This window comes from Emydura macquarii, unplaced genomic scaffold, assembly GCF_026122565.2.
Source record: "Emydura macquarii macquarii isolate MOO-44397 ecotype Brisbane River unplaced genomic scaffold, CSIRO-AGI_Emac_v2 contig_3530, whole genome shotgun sequence".
Taxonomy (NCBI): Eukaryota; Metazoa; Chordata; order Testudines; family Chelidae; genus Emydura; species Emydura macquarii.
Window position 1 is genome coordinate 7,676,865 of NW_027133667.1, and position 22,895 is coordinate 7,699,759.

The following is a 22,895-nucleotide window of genomic DNA, read 5'->3' on the forward strand; positions in this document are numbered from 1 at the left end:
TTTTTCTTCTTCATAAAAGGCGCATCCATTAACCCCACCCTCCTTTCATATTTCAGGGCTATGTCATGGAGTTTTTCCAAAATCTGAATGAATTAGCCTGTATTTAATCACATCACTGTTTTAGTTATAGTCAATTCAGTTAATAATGCTAGTGATTTTAGCTCTGCCATACATCCTTGTGACCAGAAGGTGAAGGAGGGAAACCTAAGATCATGCTTGGCTGGCTCCTGCATGTGACAGCTCTGGCTGCCTCCAGAGAAGGGGCCAATGCATCAGGGCTGGATTTTCAGTGTCCATGAATTAGAAAAGCCTGTGAAAGCAATGTGACTCTGACTGAAAAAGAAGGCATTATATTGGAAATCTAATCAACATTTAATGACATGATCACAAACAATGAGGATAACATTTCTGTTGTATGTGCAAATGTGTGAAGGGTGAAAACTCTAATGCAGCCTTTGAACACACACACCTTAATTTCCATTGACTTCAATGGGGGGCGGGGGAGTCATCTGCATATCTGAGGGTGGAATTTGCCTGTAAGCCTTTTCCCAAACTATGGGCCAGATCCTTAGCTGGTGTGAATTGGTGCAGCTGTATTGACTTCAGTGGTGCTACAGCAGTTTGCACCAGCTGAGCATCTGCTCCATTTTTCAATGTTTCACTTTCATACATTAGAAACATAGAAAGGATTTCTTTTTTGAGAGATCATCCTTTTTCTAAATCCAGTTTTAGCAGCTTTTGGAGAAACAGAGATCAGGGCTGGTACCTCCAAACAATAGTTGAGATGTATCCATTGTTTTCTTGCCTACTGGTTTCAGGGAGTGAATATTCTACCACTTTGTGCAACTGACTGTGAATGCTGTGGCCTAAGAATTGAGGCCTCCCAGGATCCCCAATTAGCACTTTAGTTCCATGAGTCCTGATGCATTTCCTCAACCACTGATGAAGACTGTCTGCAAGTTGTTCATCATAAAACATATCCCCCAAAACAATAAGGTCCCAGTTGTCCAGCTCTGTATCAATGACGTTCTTAGTTATAATAGGGAAAGGAGTCACATTGTTCAGTTCACAGTTTAACACCATGGCCATTCCTGCAACTGAGAACAAGCAAAAAGTACATGAAAATTGATTTAGAATTCTATACTTAAATGTCCTAACTAGAGGTAAACTCTTCTAATATTTTCACAAATTCTTTGTTTGAATAAACTCTTAAATATCACTGGTATTCTACTAGGTATTTATATAGCCTTCATTAAGGTAGTAATTTAACACCTCCTAATCACTGATGGAGTCATACCATCCCTGTTAGGTATTATCCCAATTTTACAGATTGGAATTGAGGCACAGCACAGATGAAGTGATTTGCCCAAGGTCACACAGGAAATCTGTGACAGAGCCAAGAACTGAACCCACTAGTTTCAGTTCAGTGCCTTCACCACCAGACAATACTTCCTCTCTAGTCAACAAAGAATGCTAAGTAAATTAATAAGAATAAAACAAAGTAAAAATAAAACATTGAAATCACTATTAGCTAAATAATCAGAAAATAATTATTAAAACATGAAAACACGCAAAGGACAAATCATTCCTGGTGTAACTTCCCAGAAATCAATTACTCTAGTGACAAACACAGTATCTGTGGTTCATTCAAAAATCCATAAAATAAAGCTTATTAGTCTCTTTCCCTAAGTAAGGCAACTAAAAACACAGGATAATTTTAAAAACTGTGGGTGTGCAACCCCTTAGAAAATCAGGTCACAAAGTATGGTCACTGAAAATCAGGTCACTGAAATGTGCTGAAAGAGGGATACAGTGCATAAAAGTTAGGAATCAGGATCTAAATGCTCAAAAGTGACCAGGGCCCAAATTCAGAGGATGGGCGCTCAAGTCAGTCCTTTAAGATGTCTCACATTGGGCACACCAAAACTGAGACACCCAAAATCAGACACTTTGAAAATATAGGCCTTAAATTATAAAAATGTAGTCATACATTTCATATATTAAATGGGTTAATTTTTAAATTCCTTTAGAAGTTGTATGTGTTTGTGGAGTGGGGGAGGTGCATGTGTAATCTTGCTTTAACTTTATTTTCTTGATGATTAAATTATTTTTATTCCAAGTCCAAAGCACTGTAATCTAGCAGACTGAAGAACGGTATGGGGGAACACTCTGGTAGTCATAATCAGCAGAGTATATTAACTTGGATTATTTGGACAGACTTCAGAAAGGGAGATTGGGTTTCTTTGACCTAAGTATGAAAAGAACAGATTTGTTAAGGAGGAGACTTATCCCATCCTAGAGGTGATAAGATGTTTCAAAACAAAGAAAATGTTTAATTAGGATAATGTAGCGATAAAAATTTGCAGAGACTGTTTTCAATAGAAGTTGGAGAGAATAGATCTATTACTTTGACAAAATGTGTCAGCAAAGAGAGGCTCATAAATGCAAGTTAAGCTGCTGATTGAACTCTAGATGAAGTCATTTACCTGTAGCTTCTATGGGGTGCTCGCAAGCTTCATTGACAATAAGCCTGGCTGAATACCTTCGCCATTAAACTGAGTCTGTGGTTTTTCATGGGCAGGGCTAATGAGGTCCATCAATTCAGCTAGCTGCAGAAGCTGAGATGGCATCCAGAAGGGAAATCATACCAGCACCCTCGGTTTAATGGCGAAGGTACTCGGCCAGGTTTATAGTCAATGAAGCCCCCCATAGAAGCTACAGGTACACTAGGACACGTATGCTCGTTACAATGGACCAGCTCAGTTAATGGCAGGAGTTTCCATTATCCTCTTGGCCAGACAAAGATGCCCCCGCTGGGACCATCTTCTTATACCCTGATACAAACGAGTTTCACCTGGCATCTCTGATGTCGACTCTTGCTCCATACTTTGCCTCCAAATCAAGCACAACATCTTCATCCATCCTCCTGTCTCTACTATTTTAAGGTTGGGGTGTCTGTACTGTCTTTCATGATTGTGTTCATGCACTACTGCATCTTGGGCATCTTGTACTCCTCCATGTATTGTCTTGCTGTTCAGTGAGTACTTGAACTGTCTCCGAGGATTATGTTTCTGCAGTTACCATGTATATGGGGCATTGTGGAATGCTAGTACTTTAACAATACTGTATTTCTGCTACTGCTTAGAATCATAGAAGATTAGGGTTGGAAGGGACCTCAGGAGGTCATCTAGTCCCACCCCCTGCTCAAAGCAGGACCAACTGCTTCTTAAAAATGCCAGTGCGTTAACAATGCTGTGTTTCTGCTAAGTTCCTGTATCAGTCAGTGAACTTGTAAGCAGGCTAGCAGTTGCTGTTTCCTAAGGCCAGATGTTGGTTCAGGCCTCAGATCTTGCACCAGGTCCGGTGTTATTTTCTCTTACTGCTACAGGTGGTAGCAATGTGAAAAAATAATAGGTGTGTATGTAAAATTACTGTGCAGTCATAGTTCCTTTTGGCCAGAGAACTCCAAGGGCTTTACAAACATTAAGCCTCATGGCACCACTGTTATCCCTATTTTTACATCTGGGGAAACGGAGGCACAGAATAGTTAAGTGACTTGCTCAAGGTCAATGAACAAGTCACTGCTAGCTCTGGAAACAGAACCCAGTTCTCCTTCTGGTCCTACGATCTATCACTAGGCAGGCTTCCACCATAAATCCAGTTCCTAATGAGCTGGTGCCCACATCACAAAAACCACCACTAAAATTGGCAGGGTTGGCAGAGAGGCCAAGGCCTGAGCAGGCAGAGAGACTAAACTATCCATTTACCCCTGGAGAGTCTTCCGAAACCAGAAGACGTATTGCTAGGGACAGTATTTTAGGAAGTTTACTCTCCCATTCATTTCAATGGGCATAATCACAGAGTGAGGTACTCACTTAGTCATGTGAGTAAGGATGCCAGAATCTAGCCCTTAATTTTTGCCAAAGATGCTAGACTGATAGTGCTGTAAACTGAAGTACTGGGCAGGACCTCTGTAACTTTTTTGCTTCTTTGTAACTTTATTTGGAACCTGAATTTCTCTAAACAACTAAAAGAAATGCTACTCAGCGAGTGTGCTTGACAAATGTTTTTGTGCAGGACTTGGAAAGAAATGTCTTACTCGGGTCGATGTCATTAGCAAGGACCTGGGACGCACCGCTCATCACAGCAGCGATTGCTGTTGCTCCACATCCACTTCCAAGATCTAGTATTGATCCCATTCTGACAACATCCGGGTTATCTAAAATATACCTGAGTTTAAAATGAAAACTGTATGAGAGTCCATTTCATCGATGTAATGATGCATGGCATTAATTCAAAAGATATTCCATGTATGATGCATTTGCACACAGTCTCTCATGCAAACCAGCATGTCTGTGTTAATACCAAAAACCACCAGAGGATACGCACAGTGAGCCAATAGCAACAAACTACATCCTTCCTTTCAATCAGATCAGATCATTCTCTTGGTTTAAAACGTGTAATAAATGAGTTAACATTGGACGGGGGCTATGAAGCTCGACAGTAAAAGCAGGAAATGGAAAAACAGTAGTTGACAGTAGTTAAATTTAAGTTAAAACTATCAGTGCCAATATGAATATTTTAACAGCAGTGCCTGGATAGTTTGATGCAGCACTCAGCCTCTGAAGGATGTAAGTTCTATAACTGCAAAGCAACTGTTCACTCATGTCTTATCACATGATTTATCTGACAACTTGTAATAAGAGCTCTTTTTCTGGGTTTTAAAGAGCCAGGTATTCACACTTGACTGAAATACCACAGAGGAGTGACTGGAAAAATAAGAATACAATGAATGTGAGGCGACTATTTTAGGCACCATAACAGCCAGAACTCTCCTGCTGTGAAGAATCCGAAAATAATCCTGTCTACATACACCCCCACTCCCATATTTAGGATATTAGAAGCAATCTGGACATTGGTTAGGCCTTGCACACACTTAAAGATTTCATCAGCAGAGTTCTACCTTTTTCGATGGATACAGATGTGCGATTGTGAGTATGTTTGTCTCCTCCTGAAATAACCCTAATTAATTGTGAACTAAGTATTACCCTCGAAGTGACACTCGATGTAATTAAATACCCGGTATTATTTTTGTGGAAAATGCAGTCAGGGCCCAAGCATAATTTTTTCAAACCCAGTACAGACTTGTAACACAGGCCTCCTCCCACACATACCACAATTCCTCACCCCATACAAACAATCTCATGAGCCATGAAAATACTTTTCCTCATGGTAATGGGGGTTTCAGCCTGGTCCGGAGCCTCCAGGCCCCCTCATGTGCTGCCTGAGGGTAGTGTGGGGGCCTCTAGCCTCTGCCCTGAATGCAGTACTTTCCCATGCATCCAAATTCAGCCCTGGTGTAAAAACATGCTACTCTACTGATGTCAACAGATTTTAATTGATTTAACAGCCATCAGTTAGTCTATATATAGCATCTGCACAGACTTCATAGTCATCAGCAGAGATAGTGTTTGGTACCTTCTATTCCAAAGTAACAGGCTTCTACCATTTAAGCTACAGGAGAAGGTGTGTTAGGTGTGTTTGTACTAGGGCTTATGTACTCCTTGGCTGCAGTCACTAGAGAGCAATACGATTACAAGCAAATCTGATATCCTATGCAGCAGGGGGTGACAGTACATATTTACTCTAGTAGTGATCATTGTGTACTGTACCTGGACAAGGCTTGGCCTCCTGGCCAGTAGATTGCCCAGAAGGGGTCACCATAGGGCCACAAGTCAGCTCTTTCCTCCCAGAATCTGCAGCGAGGCGTTAGAAGTCGCAGTCGTATCTCTGGTGTGAGGTGCCCGCTGCTGCTGACTTCGGTGTTCTCCTCCAGAAATGCTCTCATCTCAGGATTCAGGAAGCTTCCTGAAGTCCTGTGGTAGCAGCATCTCCCTAACAAAGAGGTGCTTCTGACACTGTTCCTTGAAGCTCTTGTGAGGACATCCCTACTGCCAAAGCATATAAACCACTTCCAGCAGCAGAATACCATGCCTCCTCTTTGGTAAAATCCTTCCTGGTGTGAATTCAAAGCAGCTGCACTGGGAAGGCTTATCTTATAAGTGTGTGGGGAGAGGTGTTGGAAACCAATTCAGAAGGGGTTTCTGCTTGTAGCAACAATAGATGGCAATTCCTGAAAACGAGCAACATTGTATCAATGATAAAGGATTCATTTCAAGATTATAACAAGAGTTCTGTGGCACTTTAAAGACTAACAAATTTAATTTTAGCAGGCATAAGCTTTCGTGAGGCTCAGCTCACTTCGTCAGATGCAGAGGCAGAAATGAGAAACATAGGATCATCATATACATATACAAGTGCAAAGAGAACAGTGGTGGAGGTGGATGAAAGCTGGTCTTGAGGTCTGATGACAGTCATTGAGTAGGAGGTGAGAAGGGTGAGCAAAGCAATTTACCTCTTGTATTGAGAGTCATTACATGGGTAATTACAAGAGGTAATTGCTTTGCTCACCCATTCTCACCTCCTACTCAATGACTGTCATTAAACCTCTAGGAAAGGCAAATCGAGGGATGAAGACGCTTGGAGGATCATGGAGAAGGGGTTGGGAAGCAACAGTTCATGGGAAAACTCATTACTCTAGTTCTGTTATGGAGATAAAGTCAACCCAATAGGCTAAACCAGGGCTCTGCTAAAGTCCACGGCAAAACTTACTGACTTCAGTGGGACTAAGACGTGACCATAAGGAAACAAACATGCCCTAAGCATAAATTACACCACATACTGTTATTGCTAGACATGACATTTAGGTGGATTTGATTTCTAATTTTAACTTTAGGCCTTGGATGGTAACTGGTACAGGCATGTGAATTGTGCATTTCATTTTGAGGCTAAGTCTAGGCTACAAGCTATGCCAGTAAAAGTTATGTCAAGCAGGGGTGTGACTGACAGAGCTGTGCCAGCAAAAGTCCTAGTGTAGATATGGTTATATTGATAAAACTGTTTTTGCCAGCTTATTTTACTTGGAGGGTGTGGGCGGTGGGGACTGTGTCCACAGTAGGAACGCTTTACTGGTATAGTATACTGGTGTAGCTATACTAGCAATGTGTTTCTAGTGTACACTGGGACTAAGGCTTGGCTATCAATCTCACATTTTGGAGAAGGTACTCCCATAGGGAAGGAGAGAAGCAAAGAGGAAGTGGAGGACCCTGAGAGTGAATATTAAATTGCATCTTTGCGCAACTGCCTACAAAATCCTACTTTCAAACCTTATAACGCGGGCTTAAAAACTCATTCTGAAAAGGTTTGGGAAAGGCTATTTTTAATTGTGTTCTGATCTACAGTGCCTTTGGATACTTAAAATGAAATCCATTACAGTGGTGGTGGTGGCCGTTCAGGGGAATGAGCCATTAAAGTAATCAGATCAGGGAACTACACATGGGGAAGTGTCTCAAACACTTCCAATGACATACAATCTCAGTGGTTGAATTGACAGATCTGAAGGTTAAACACACACTTTTTTAGCATCTGCCTCCCTGCTCCCCACAGATAAACAAAAGCAGGATGTTCACACTTATTGCTTTCCAGTGCATGTTTAATATATGCAATTATGCACAGGCATCAGAGAGGCCAGAGGGTCTGAGAGCAGCCCACATTGTTATATGTGGCATGAACTTTGAAGTGGCTATAGAAATGCTAATTAAAGGTACAATGGTTGCTTTGAATTCCTTTAAGATATTTATAGTGCAGTGCTTCACTAATCTACTCTCCAGTGGTGGGTAAGAAGTATTCCCTGGCAGTAGGGGGCATTAAACCATCAATTTCTATGGACTTTAAGCTTTCAGTAAGACAAGAGCAGATTCTGCCTAACCCAAAGGGTTGTGAAGAGAATCAAACGTAAACCATTGTAGTGCTGTCTGCAGAGGGAGGGCTTCAGCACCTGTGTGGAGGCTCATAGCTTTATCAAGCAGTAGCAGAGTGTAATTAACAACACTGTAGGCAGCAGCAAAACTGTCATGAATCCAGTCCACTTCACTTTGCTTCCCGGTGGGACAGATATGAGCTATTCATAGAGAGGAGAAGGAGGATCCTAAAAAGGAGGCTGTGGACCCAATTCATTGATGCCCCTCAGTCACTTTACACCAGCTGTGCCAGCAAAACGTGGCCATGAAGCTGCCTTACTGTCCCCTATGGAATCTCCCCAGTGTAGAGGAAGTCCCTGGCAGGTGTAGCGTAGGCATTAATTGATCCAATGTACATCTAGGACATGATTATGCATTTCTGCTGCACACAGAATACTAACTGAGCCAAGGGGTGCCACTGAAATGCAGGACTGGGCTGTTAGTGCATCCTAGTGTATTCACATCATTTTTTGCCACTCTTATGCTTTGTTAATTTCTGATTAAGCAAACCAGGACAACAACAACAGAAATGATTCAGCTGTTTGCACTTAGCTCATATCTCTGCTAAAAATTCTTGCTGCCTTTGACATGGTTGGAAATGTAAAGTCTCTCTCTCCTCTAATTTTTTTCAGCTCAGCATAGTTTTGTAAAAATTGAACAGTTCCATCCCTGTCTTCACTGGCCACGGGAGCAGATGCAGTAACTCCGCTAGTAAAAACAGTCCTTGTTAGGAAGATGCTAACGGTGTGGTAGCGCTACTGCAGACAAGATTTTAACTTTTAATTTAGTAACATACCTCTGTTATTACTGTGATAGCTTAAACCTGGAGTCTCGATCTGCCAAGTGAATTTGTCCTTGTCCGATATTTTTTTGCAGCTTGTGTTGTTACTGTGGATAGCAAATGGCATATGCCTGGCTTCTATTTCCTGTTTCACGTGCACCAGCACAGTGAGATCATCAGGCTCGTGCCCTGCTCTGGAAGCTCCATGCATTCTTCTTCTCTTAAAGGGGGGCAGTGTTTGGTATGTTAGACCTGCCGCCTAATCTGCAGAGATGTCAGTGTAAAAGAAAAATCCTATGATGGCACCAAGACAGATCAGACAGGCTTCTTGCCATCTCTAAATTTCTTTGATTTTTTTTGAAGTTGGATTATGATTGCTTATAGGAATAGTCTGGTTAAAAATCACATTTAAAAAAAAGCCAAATGCCCTTTCTAATGTTAAAGACAGCAACCGAGATTACAAAATCAGAAACAATCCTTGTGGTCTAATTCATTACTTAACTGTTTGTTCACTCTGTGTGTATTGCTCAGCCAGGACAATGAAAATAAAGGAGTCGGTTTCATTTTCAGGTTCTCATGCCCTAGCACAAGGCTGCAATGACTCTGGGGTGCCAATGTTTTCCTGTTTGTTTGAGACTGCAATTCTCAAAATTCTATGGCCCTTCATATTTTTATTTTTCATTACACTAATAAAAATATTGCCCACAGCAGCGTTCTAATTGTTTTTTAGTTCTGAAGAACAAAACCAAACAAAACTAATTAGTGTGATAATTTATAGTTGATATGTTCCTATGGGGGGCAAAAAACCCCATCAATTAATAGTTATCAGTTATTTGGCAGAAATTCAAGATGTTAGATTAAAAATAAAGATAGAATTTGGCAACTGAAAACCATGTTATTTTGAGATTATTTTGCTATGTCAATTTTGGCTCCTAAAAAGTAATCCTAAAGATCTAATCCTGCACTCATTACAATGGAACTACTCACAGCGTGAAAACCTGGCCCCATCAAAGTTTAATAGGTTTTGATTTTTTGGAGGAGAGGGGGTTTACCATTGACTTCAGGCGGGCCCAGATTTCACCCACACTACATCAAATTTTAAGCATGTTCATGAGCCTTTACAAAATCAGGGCCTGAATCTTCAATAGCTGGTACAGGCTTCTGCCATATAATGCCATTGACTACAATGGGCGATATCCATCTAAATTCTATCAAACTCTGAAAGTGCAGTGGAAAGCGTTATCTAAATGAATGCATATGAAATATTTCATGGTTTAATGAGATTGTGTTTATTTTAAGAGTTTTTGTTATTATTATTACGTTGTGTTATAAGATATCTATATTAATCAGCACCAAATTGAATAAAATAGAACTTCCTTAAAAATATGACCATCCATCATACAGATATGAGATGAAACTTCTAGAATGGCCCTCATGTAATGATCTCTCTCTCAGATTAATGTTTTTTATCACACACCTGTCTCTCCTGATCTCTGAATAAATTAATGTATTTTATTTTGTGCCTGTTTTATAACAAAAAGATTTTGGAAAAACTCTCACAAACTAGGATAAACTACCCGTAAATTTAAAATTGTAAATAAAAGAAATTCAAATTGGAAATGAATTTACCTGGTATCTAATTTTAACAATAGTGAAATTCAGATCTTTTTTTTTCTTCCCTCACCCATGGGGCCCCTGTGAAATAAAGTTAACTCAGATCTAGAACAGGGTTCCCAGCCTTTTTGTAAAAGCAATGCCTTTCAAAGTGATTCACTGGCACCATCCCCTCAGCTTGCCCTCAGCAAACACATACTGTATATGTCCCTCAAACAAACTGATATTATGCTTCCCTCCCACAGATCCCCTCCGCTCTCCAACTCTGTCTATCTCCGCCACCAGGTCACCTTTATCTTCCCCACCTATCTCCAGCTTTCCATTGCCCCCACCAACACCTGTCTTCCCTAAAATACCCTCTATCGCCTCATCTGTTCTCTCCCCCAAGATCCTCTCGGTCTGCCCCCACCTCTCTCCACATCATAGCACTACCTTTACACTCTCAGACTGGGAAGAGAACAGTGTCAGGAATCCTGCTCTGCAGCAGCACAGCCAGTCTCCAGGCAACCTAATGAGCACAGCTGGACTGTAGTAGGCTGCCGGGTTGGCTACAACACATGACTGGTGGAAGGAGTCAGCAGATCAGCTCTTAAACCCAGCAGCAAGTTGGTTGGCAAATGCTCCTAGACTAGCATTTGGCCTTGTCTTAGTGCTTGTGGTAGACTCAGCCCTGCTCCTGCCTTGCCTCACTCCAGGTAAGCTGGCTCTGGTTCCTGACTTCTTACTCCCTGGGCTCCTATGCCTGGCTACTGACTCCTGCTCTAATCACTAGGCCCAATGACCACTCTTCCCACAAGGCACAACTGCTCACATCCCAGTCTCTGACAGGCAGCAGGCCAGGCATGTGGTGGAGCCTCCATTTACCAATCCCCTTGTGTGTTACCAGTAGGGTGGAGACTGCCTGAGTTTGGTGCTGCCTCCCTGGGTGGCAGATCTGCAGCCCCACAGGGAAGAATGGAAGAAGTGGTGGTGCTGCTGCACATCACAGCTCTCTGGAGGCTGAGACTTGCCTTTTTGCTACCTCCTTTGTCTCACCTGCACGGGCCTGCGTGCCTGCACGCACGCGCACACACACACACCAGGAAGGAACCTGCCCACCTGCAACCTCTCAAGCTTCCTGTCGATACGCTCAGCTGACAGGTTGGGTGGTGGTGGCCCACCTTATAAACTGAGTTGATGAGTACAAAAGCATAAGTCATTTGTTCTAGAATCCTTCTGACACACAATGTGAGATTTAGCAAACAGCCATTTAAAGTGGGTCTTGCTGGTCATTTGAAGCGACAACTCTAAATTCCAAAGTTCTTAAAAGTAAGGCTGGTAATTTCACAATGTCCTAAACCTAGATTTGTCTGAATCTCTTAGGTTAGGAGGCCATCTAGTGCTTAGCTGGCTTAGTACAATTAAAGTGTACATCTTGGCTGTGAAAGCTTCTTACAGAGCTGAGATTTACTTTCATTTAAACATGGATGGTCCTGGATATTTTGGCAGAATGTAGTATGTACTTACTGTGCCGCACCTCTATTGTGCCGTTAGTGAAGCACAAAGGCACTTCACCGTGGATGTGCTTGTACAGACAGATTTCAACTTGCAGATCTGCTACCAGATGTGGCAAGTGAAGAAACAGAGTAAAAATTAAAAGAACTAACCTTCACCTTAAAGCAAGATGTTTAGCCACACATTCAATATGATCTAAAAAATCCGTACAAGTGTCCGTATAGGGAATAATACCTTCCTACATGATACTAGTCATTCTACAGCTGAAAGGAAACTGCAGCATATTGTGTCCAAGCTGCTGAAGATGCTGCCTGAGAATGCAGGGAGAAATTTGACAAGGAGGTCTTTGCCATTTGCTCAAAAAGAATAAAATGGAAAGGATCAGACAACTTCTTGTCTGCAATCATCCTAAACTTCTGATGTGTGGCTGCTAAGCTTCTATTTGAACCTTGGTGAAACGTTTTAACATCTATCATGCTTCTGTAACACATGGTGGGAATTCAAAAATTCTTCCACAGTCACTATTATCCTGGTGGTTGAGGAAAAAGAGGATTGATGCCACAGCTTCACAATACTGTCTAGACCTTTCAGGAAGAATGTCTTGACATTTATTATTACTATTTATTAATTTAGGCTTCTGGTATGATATAAATAAAACACCCAACATTCTAGGCACCTTGCACACAAACTTTTAAAAATATATAAAAATCATAAGCTAACTAGCTGATGATCTCCAATGAAACTTCCCTACCCCATAAACACCAGCCCCCATCATATTTGCCCCACTTCAAAAGTTCAAGTAAATTGATCTGCCTTTCAGGATATGCTGAAAGGCATTAATCCTGGGAGCAAGGTGTGGAGTAGATTTCAAAACTGATAGACTCTCATTACCAGCCTCTTCTCACTTAAACTGAGAGACTTATTCTTGAGCAATTCTGCTGATCACAGTTGTGACAGTATTTGTATTCAACTAGCATAACAAAGCTGAAATTTGCACTAAGGATGAGGAGGACTCTGATCAAAACATAGCACAAACTTTGTACATCAAGGGACTGTACAAAGAGACACTACATTTGAAGTAGGTTTCAGAGGGATTTGCTGGATTACTGACTGATGAGGAAATCTAGCTCAAGCTAATTAACAACAAAGAAATGGAACCAGACAAGGAGAGAATATTTCATTCCTTCTCTTCTAGCATTTAACACTAAAGATCCAGTTTTGTATCTCAAATCTATATTTGCAAGAGAGGTTATCAGTTTATTGCATCACAATAGTAAAAAATGATAGGAGTAAAATCACAGGGGCAGAAAGGTTAATTGCAGAATGCTGGCAAATTAAAAAAAAAAAAAAAAGCTTGTACTATTATCCAGCCAGCTCAGAATCAGTTGATTGTGTTTTTATCATATTAGGATCAGTTCAAACTTCATCGCAGGCTAGATGCTGAAAGAAGAGTGAGTTTGCAAAACTGTACTGGTAGTTAAAGGCAAATACAAAAGAGCAGGAGATTTACCTAACTAGCTGGTAGACTGGGACTAGATTCTTATGTTCTTGTATTTTATTTACAAATTGCAAACTCCTCACTTTGTGTGTTTTTGAGGAATGAATATATCGACGCGGTGAACCACACAATATATGATTCGTTTTATTTCATTCTGAAGGGCTTTGTAAGTGTTCAGTATGTTTCACACACAGCTTTCCCCATCTTCCCCCCCCCCCCCCCAAGAAAATAACAAATGGGTGCTAATAGGCTGGGGACATTCACAATGACCCTTCTGTCTGAAAGTCTGAAGCAGCAGGGAGCGAGGGAATGTTTAGGATATGTCTACATTGCTAAAATCACACCTGTGGCAGGGTCTCAGAGCCCAGGTCTCTCAGGGCTCATGCTTCTGTGCTAAAAATAGCTGAGTAGATGTTGCAGAATAGTTAGAGCCTGGGTAGAGGCTGGGTTTCAAAACCCAAGTGGGAACGTCCACAAGGCTATTTTTAACACTGCAGTGTGAGCCTCCCATGCCCCATTCTGTAGAATGGGGCTCTCAGATATTGCTGCAGTTTTGGGGTGGGTTTTTTTTTTTTTTTTTGCAGTGTAGATGTACCCTCAGTGTGCATCAGCAGAACCTTATGGGCCAATTAGTGTACCACATGCTGATGTGCATTAGAACGTACCTGCCGTGCGCACTGCTGCACAACAGAGGTAGTGCTCTAAGGCACTTTGGAGCCTACACTTCACTGAAAGTCACTGGGATTTAGGCTGTTAAGCACTGAAGTCACTTTTTAAAATGGAATTTAGGTTCCTAAAGCACATGGGGGCTTTAGAACACTTTAGCTGCAGTCCCATTGGAACTTGTGGCAACTTGCCTGCATGACTCTTGCTTCCCCTTGGGCTGTCCATGGATAGACGAGGATACAGAAAATGATGGATCCAGGCAGCCAGCAAGCACATTGCTGGTCAGCCAGACATGGTGGCTCCTGTGTCCTCTGAAAGAGGCTGCATAACATACACCAACCTCTTCTAAGTGAATGTCTTGCAGCTGTGGATTCAGAGAACTCTCAGCTGCAACATGGGGCTGAGGCTGTCAAGGAGCAGCTGCAGACTGAGGCTCAGGCCACTTCCATGACATAGGGCTGCTTAGATTACTATGCTGAGAGATTTCACCAGGAGAGGGAGCCAGTCTAGTCTCCCGGGTCATTTGCAGAGGGTCTCCTTACATCAGGCTCACAATGGATGCAACCCGATGTATCCAGGAGTTGCAGGGGCATTTAGTGTCACAGCAGTCTGCGGGAAGCAGCTGTGGGGTAAATAGAGACGCTGCAACCCCCGCCCCTCCCCTATGAACACCAGTGCGCTAAACAAGAAAGCAGCCCCGGCTGGAGCAGCAATAGATGAATTGGAGAAATGGGGTCTGTAGGGCTAGGGCCTGAGCTTGGAGTTACTAGCAGAAGTGGCTACGGCCCTCTGCACAAGCCCTATAATGTCCTCAGGCCCTGTGTCGGCTCTGGAGCGGGGCTAAGGGTGGTGGGGAGAAGAGCCTGGGCAAAGAAGGAGGCCTTGCAGCTGAAGCTGAGTGACAGGAGGTGGCTAGTGCAGCATCATCCAGTGGCTCCTAGAGTACTGTACACACCAATGCTTCAGCAGCACAATCTGCTCACTCTGCCCCAGAAGGGGAAAGTGCTCCCTGCAAGGCCCCTGAGGAAGGGAGAGCCCACAGAGAATTGGGTGAAATTTAGTGTCCAGGGGAAGGGCACATCTCCACCTTCACCTCCACCTCTGCCTCCAATTGGACTTGCCACTTGGCTTCCCGTTTACAGATGGCTGAAACTGTGTGACCTTTAGACACGAAATCTTCACCATTTTTCAATCTGCTCCACTCCATGGTCTACCGCCAAGGGGTGCCCACAAGAGGGACAGCCTGGCACTAACCATCCATGGCCTACAGGCTCCCTTGACCACACATGAATCAGGCCACAAACTGGACTATACGAGCACCTTGTCTGCAGGAGCAGGCCACAACCCCCAAGGGGCCCGGGTTCCGTGGTACACCTGTCCATGAGCCTGGAGCAACGACTGCTTTCTAAGCCTTTGTGTTACAGATTTCCAGGTGTGCCTTGTACCTAGCAAGTTTTAAAATATTGTTGTTTCTCTCTCCTATTTCCAGACCGAACAGTGGCTCCAGCTGGCTCAGAAGGCAGATCGGGAGCCTGAAGCAGACTCCTGGCACATTTTTGTGCAAAAGGGCTCACGGGGTTTGGGTTCAAGTATGCTGTCCTTGGCTCCAGGAACATGGCAAGTACATCATGTTGTTTTTCCAAAGTTTTACCAATTCTGCACAAAAGCAGATTTACAGTACTTCATGACTGGCCTGTGTCAGAGAAATATGGGGAATTTTTCAGGGCCCTTCTAGCTACATAGGACCTGGCCACTCAGTGGTTGCACCTGACCAGTTGGTTTGACCTTCATATCACAGGCTGCCAGCTATTCTGACCCTTGCTGGGGCCTGAGGGCACAGAAAATGATGAAGGGTTAGGTCAGATGCAAGACAGGTGGCATCCAATCAAAACAGACTTACTAAGGGAAATAGTTCTTGTTCAAGTCAGCCAGTTCTCGCGTGAAGTGTCTCCTTTGTAGGGCTGTGTGCATTGTCACATTGCTGGAAGCCTTTGAGGGGGGCTGTATAGCGGTAGGTCCATGAGGCAGGGTTTATGCCCTGTCAGGGCTCTGCTCTGGACTAATTTCCAGTGGGGTCCAGAAAGCCCAGATTCTGATTACACTAGTCAAAAGATGATGGAATAGCTCCACAGTGCCACCAAGCCAGCCTGCATGGCAAATGCCTTGGAGCTTATTTTCAATTAAACCATTTTCTGGAAGTCTCACACTCTCACTCCTCCAAAAAAGAATTTAGCACCCATTACTCTAGGATGGGGCAGCTACCTCAGCCTCATTAGCAGGTCTCAGTGATGCACGTCCCATAAATCCGACGTTCACCTAGACTAGGGGGCATTTGACCTAAGCATAATACCTTATGTAGGTGCCTCACATGTTCCAGAAAATATCATCCCAGAAAAAACTCTCCAGTTCAAGCACGGATATGTAGTCACATACTGTTTTCTAGATAAAAACAAGCAACGGGAAGGAAGCAGGGGTCTCAGGGGAGATTTTGAATTGACACTCTACATCTTCAGATGTTTGCACTGGGAATATTAGATGTCACTGATGCACCATGTGAGCTTGCACTGTATCTACCCAGACTACAATGACTATTGGTAAAAACCAGCAAGGGACTGGAATCGGCATCCCGTGAGAAGGATTAAGTGGGAGGGTATTGAATGACCACCTCTATTCTCACAAGCTGTACCGGTGTGCCCCAGCCTTCTTCCCCAGCAAGCCACATGCCAGGAATCCAGTGGCTACTGGGAAATGAAGCTATGTGCATTTGAGCATGAGTGGAAAGTTTTGGCCCATAAGAACATTAGAGTATCTCAAGCTCTTCCATCCCGAATGGGTGCATTTGTCAAAGAGTGGTTTGGATTTGTTCAGCCTCAACCTTCATTCATGGTTTAAGGAATTCTTAGCAATTGATTTGGGAAGGAGCTGCCAAAGGATGCACTAGCAGTCTTCTGTTAGGTGTAAACCTTGCAGAAAGACCTAGTTATAGGTTTGGTTTACACTACAAAGTTAGGTCGATGTATGTTGCCTGGCTTTGACCTATATATGCATATGTCTACACTTAAATTGTCTCCGGCCAATATAAGCATCCTGTTACAGCAACACGGTAAAACCACCTCCCTGAACAGCGTAGAGCCATGGTCAACCTACTTTGGTCGACACAGTGTAAATGTAGACACAGACACTGCATGACCTGTATTGACTCTCAGAGTTCTTCAGCCATTATCCCACAACACCCCAGTCACTGCGACAATGACAGCTCTGCTCACAATGTTAAACTCCACTGCCTAGGGGTCACACTAACTAAAAGCCCACCCTCCCTCTTTAAAAATCCTACATGTTTTTGCAATGCCCTTTCCTGATTGCCCACCATGGTAAGCACACCTAGTAGCTCAGCCTTGTTGTGTGCAACTGCCCAGTCAACCATGCCAGCTCTATGCACTAGAGGAGCGCCTGCCTGGAGTAGACAGAAGGTATTGGATCTCCTGGCCTGTGGAGAGAAAAGGCAGTGCAGGCACAGCTATTGACCAGCTATAGATATCAATGAGCAGGTTGCACAGAGGATGCAGGAAAAGGGGTACAACAGGTATCCGCAGCAGTGCTGCATGATAGCAAAGGGATTTTGCAAGCAATACCACAAGGCAAGAGAAGGGCAACAAGAAATCTGGTGCTGAGCCACAGACCTGCCGCTTTTACAGTAAATTGCATCCCACACTTGGCAGTGATCCCACCAGCACCCCGCAGACCAGTGCAGATGCCTTCAAGGAGACCAAAACAGAGACCCTTTGCCTTGAACAGTGAGGAAAAGGACGAAGGGGGAAACATGGTGGGGGACTCCAGCCATGCTACAAACCAGGACCTGTCTGAAACTCTGCAGCATGTATGAGCCTGCTGATGAAGGGGAGGAGAGCTTGGTTAAGGATGTACATGCATTTTTCCTTACAACGTTATTTGCTTTTCCTTCCTCCCTCCCCCGAGCCTGGCCTGTCCCCAAATTTACAAGACAAAGGTATCAGCCTCGCCACTTTACTGATAAATTGCAAGAAACTAAGAAGCTAGGAATTACATTCAAAACAAATTATTGAACAGTACTAGGGCAGTCCAGTTACATGACCTGCATCATTTTGGTGTCCTGTGCTCAGATAGAGGTAGAACAAAAAAAGGAATCAGTATTTGCCTTTCATTCCCTTGGTGGGTGAGGCCACTAGGTCTAAGGAAGGAGAGGAGCACCTGCAGCGCTTTATTTATATGAACAGGGTTGTGCCTTTTATCCTCCTGAGACATCTCAATTCAACTTTCATGGAGCTACTCCGCTATCCTCTCCCAAAGGTTCCTAGGGATGCCTGCCTGATTTCTCATGCTGCAGGAGGACACTTTCCCATGCCACTTTCCCATGCCACTGGCACCACTGCAGAAAACAAGCTAGTGGCATGTGGGCCTGAGCAGCTTTGGAACACCAATAGCAGCTGGAATCTCTATGCTTTTGTGACCCCAAGGAGTGAGATAGCAGCCAAAATCACACTGCCTATGAACAATAGTGCCAGTATTCACTGTTATTGCCCCATACTCATAGCCATGAATTTCATAGCTTCATGCAGCAGAAATCCCCACCCATTCCCACCAAGCTGTATGCACCATGGTTGGAGCTGGAATGTGTTGCTGTGCTGAGATGCTCCAAAGCATTTTTTGTTTAAAGTACTTATGGGAATACAGGAAAGGAGTTTTGTAACTTACCTTTCCCTTCCCGCCGTGACTGTAAATCAAGTGACACATCTGTCTGTTTTTATCAGATGCTTCTTGCACAGTGGCTTGGAGTGGTGCTCCCTCCACACCCGCAGAATGCTTGACTCTGATGAGGAGGAGAAAGAAGAGGATGAGGGAGGACAAGTTCGGGGAGTTCCTATAACCAAGTGCTGCATCAGACTATGCACATAGGGGTTGGAGAACCAATACAATTAACAGCATGGAGAAAAACATGAAGGACAGGTAAAAGGCCTGAGAGTCCCAGCAGCACAAGGAGGGGGAAATGCACCAGGACATAATGGGTCCTCTCAGGCAGCACATCCAAATGCTGCAGACTATGTCTGACATACAGGTCAAAAATCCTAACATACCCACCCTTTGTAGTCCTTGGAGAACTCCATACTTGCTGCTCTCTACACCACCCACAGCATCACAGCTACATCCTTATCCCTACCACTCCATGCTGGCGGGGGTGGGGATGGGTGGCGGTGGAGGGGTGCAACAAGGAAAACCACAGCTTCACATACACGGAGCTGCGAAAACCACAGACTGGTGTACGTGTAGCCACAACAGACTACACTGAACTACCTTTTTGCTTAAGCAAATGAACATCAATATTTACTTTTTTCAATAGGAATTTTAGAAGTTCATGACATTATACGTGTTCATGACCTTGTACATGTTTGTTTGCACTTCGATTTTGTGCACTGAATTTTTGCACTCCAAATATCGTAATCAGCTCACAATAAATATTACAGAATGCATTGCAGCACCCAAGACATCAAACAGTACTTATCAATGCACACCAAGCACCACAGACCTCATAGCAGCAGGAAAATACCTAGCCATTTTATAAATATACTGCAAGCACCACGCAATTCAAGGCGGGAAAAAATCCAAATGACCTGGTATGAATGGCTATAGAACATGAATGGCTAACCTGATGGATGTTAAATTATTAGGCTACTGACCCACAAGTCATAGCTGTTATAGTAGAAGGGGGATGAGGTTGTCGAGTTTTTCTTGGAGTTTTTTCCTGGGTGAATTGTGGTGTGGGGTCTTCTTTGAGTTCTTAATAGAAGGTGAAGCGAGTTGTCAGTTAGCCTCGTTAATATAGTCATCATGAACCCACCCAAAGGACCTTTTACTTGCTTCCCAAGATACTCAAACAAGGGTACCCAGGCCGACTCATCATATTGGGCCATATTACTGAAGTAATATCAGGACTCATAAAAACCATCCTCAACTCAAACCACTCACCACACAATTGACTTCCTCCAGAAACTCCACAGCATTAATAACTTCCCTCAGAACACCATCCTTGTCACTATGGATGTCACTTTCCTATAAACCAACATCCCTCACAATGACAGCATAGCTACCTGCCTAAAATATTTACAAGACAATGGACAACACTCAGATATCCACCCCAAATACATCACCAAACTCATTCATTTCATCCTTATCCATACCAATTTTACATTCAACAACAAACATTTTGTCCAAACCATGGGAACAGCCTGGGGTACTAGGATGGTTCACCAGTATGCCAACCTCTTCATGGGCCATCTTGAGGAAGAATTTCTGGAAAAATACACCATGAAACTAATGTTATATCATAGATATATTGATGATATTTTCATCCTCTGGAAAGACGATGTAAATTCCTGCATAGATTTCCACCACAACTTCAACAATCACTGTCCATCCATAAAACTCTGGAACACTCCCACAATGGCATCAACTTCCTGGACATCATGATCACCTTCAACAATGGAATCCTACAGACAACTATACACAAGAAACCCACAGATCACAACACTTACCTTCACAGATCCAGTAACCACCCCAAAAACACCAAAAAATCTGTTAGCTACAGGCAATCAGATACCACAGAATATGCTCTGAGGAAAACGTCTAGGATACACACCTTAACACCACCTTCACCAAATAAAGACACTCCACCAGAGAAGTAGATCATATCGTTGAATGGGTCACCCAAATACCCCAAAAGAACCTGCTTCAATATGGAAAAAAAAAAAAAGCCATTGACTGCACACCCCTAGTTGTCACCTACCACCCCACACTGGAATGCATATGGAATATAATTGAACAATTACAACCCATATTCATTGGGGACCATATCCTGGGAGAAATCTTTCCTGAATGCTCTCTTCTGGCCTTCAAACAATCCTCAAACCTCGCCAAGCTCATCAGAAGCAAGCTTCCCACTGATCAGGACTCACCAACTCAAAGCAGCACCAGACCCTGCCATAACAAATACAAAGCCTGAAGACATATCTCCACTGCTATGATGATCAGTACTCCCCCCCCACCCCAATGCACCCGTCAAGATTCATGGGGCCTACTCTTGCCTACCACAACAGGTGGTATATCTCATTCTGTGCACTAAATGCCCCAACAACTACTATGTGGGGGAAACCAGACAAGCACTTCACTCTTGAATGAACATGCACAGAAAAATGATAAAAGACAAAAACATCATATCTCCAGTGGACAAACACTTTTCACAAAATAATCACTCCATATCTGACCTCTCAGGCCTGGTCCTCAAAAAAAACCCTGCAAAACACCTTCAAAAGACAAGCCGGGGAGTTTAAATTCATAACTTTGCTAGACATTAAAAGTCATGGTCTTAATAGAGACACTGGATTTATGACTTCTTACAACAATCTGTAACCCACTAACTCCCCCTTTTTTTGTCCTATGACTGCAGACGTGTTCAAGGCCATTTGACTGTGGATGGTCTCTTACAACATGTGAGAGACAAGATGGGTGAGGTAATATCTTTTATTGGACCCATTTCTGTTGGTAAGAGAGACAAGCTTTCAAATTTACACAGAGCTCTTCTTCATGTTTACAGGTGTGAACTGCCTAAGATGAACAATCTGTGACAGTTGAGTACCTTTCCTAGATCTGAAGAAGAGTTCTGTATAAACTCAAAACTTTGTCTCTTTCACCAACAGAAGTTGGTTCAATAAAAGATATTACTTTGTCTCTCTAATATCCAGAACCAACACAGCAACAACAACAACATTGCAAATAGTTGTGACAGTGCAGTTAAAATAGGACCTAGAGGCCCTAGAAACCTCTAATCAGCCAGGCTTATCTCTAGGTTTATAACAGTATTGTTACAGTGATGTGAACACGTGTTCACCAATTATGGAACACAGAATAAAGATCAGCCTTCTGCCATTTGATTAAAAATATCATGTTGGGTATTCATTCCAGTATGTTGTTCACAAATTTCTTTAATCTCTTTTTTGTGTATTTGCTATATATTCTGGGACTCCTTAGCAAACCTCTTGTGTTTTTGTAACTCTGCTGTGTTGCATTGTAATGTAGATGTCTGGCACTTCTCACTGAAATCAAAGTGCACCAGTGGAAAGCCTAGTCACAAATGCTGAAATCACACTTTAGTTCAATTTGCATTAAGACAGGAGGCATTAAGGTGGTCAACTTTTAAAAGTGTCTTAGTAGAATTCCTGTGTGACTCACTTACTTATTTTGTCCAAACTGCAATGATAATATGAGGCTGAATGCTGCTCCCACTAAAGTCAGTTCATGCAGGATTGTAATCCTTTTTGGGGATAGCAATATGGAAAAAAATGTTTTAACCAGGTTGGAACAACATGCCTTTACTCAGGTATACATGAAAGCTAGAATTCATTTTTTGTTTTTTTAAACCCAGTTATCCATACTGGGATCTTATGTTCAGGATCTTTTTCTCCTTGTTTCTGAAACAAGCTTTTGGTTCCTCAATTGAAGGGATCCACTTGCACACAAGATCTGATGGAAAGCTGTTCAATCTTGCAAGACTTAGATCTAAAACCAAGACGTGGGAGGTCTTTATCCAACACCTCTTCTTTGCTGGTGGAGCAGCAGTGACAACCCACACAGAAACTATCTCCAAAATCTCACGGACAGTTTTTCCAAAGCCTGCCAAGACTTCAGGCTTACTATAAGCTTAAAAAAGACAAACAACATACCAAGGACTTGAAGTAGTACCCTCCATCAACATCAATAATTATTAACTTGAAGTGGTGAATGATTTCACATAACTGGAGTCCTCTATTGCAGACAACCTTTCACTTGCAACAAAACTCAACATCTGCATCAGAAAAGCTGCCACAACAGCAACTAAACTGAGCAAGAGGGTATGGCAAAACAATAAGATGACAGAACTCACAAAGATCTGTGTGTATTGTGCATGTGTTATCAG

The 22,895-nt window shown here is 43.0% G+C and overlaps 1 protein-coding gene across 1 annotated transcript; it reads right to left on the reverse strand.

Moving 5' to 3' along the window:
* Positions 1 to 447: 447 nt before the first annotated feature.
* ETFBKMT (electron transfer flavoprotein subunit beta lysine methyltransferase) lies at positions 448 to 8,854 on the reverse strand. The gene is given in 5 exon segments (XM_067536216.1): positions 448 to 1,097; positions 4,100 to 4,230; positions 5,673 to 6,058; positions 6,060 to 6,133; positions 8,656 to 8,854. Coding segments are annotated over 5 exon segments (1,131 nt in total). The 5' UTR covers positions 8,852 to 8,854; the 3' UTR covers positions 448 to 753.
* Positions 8,855 to 22,895: the final 14,041 nt, after the last annotated feature.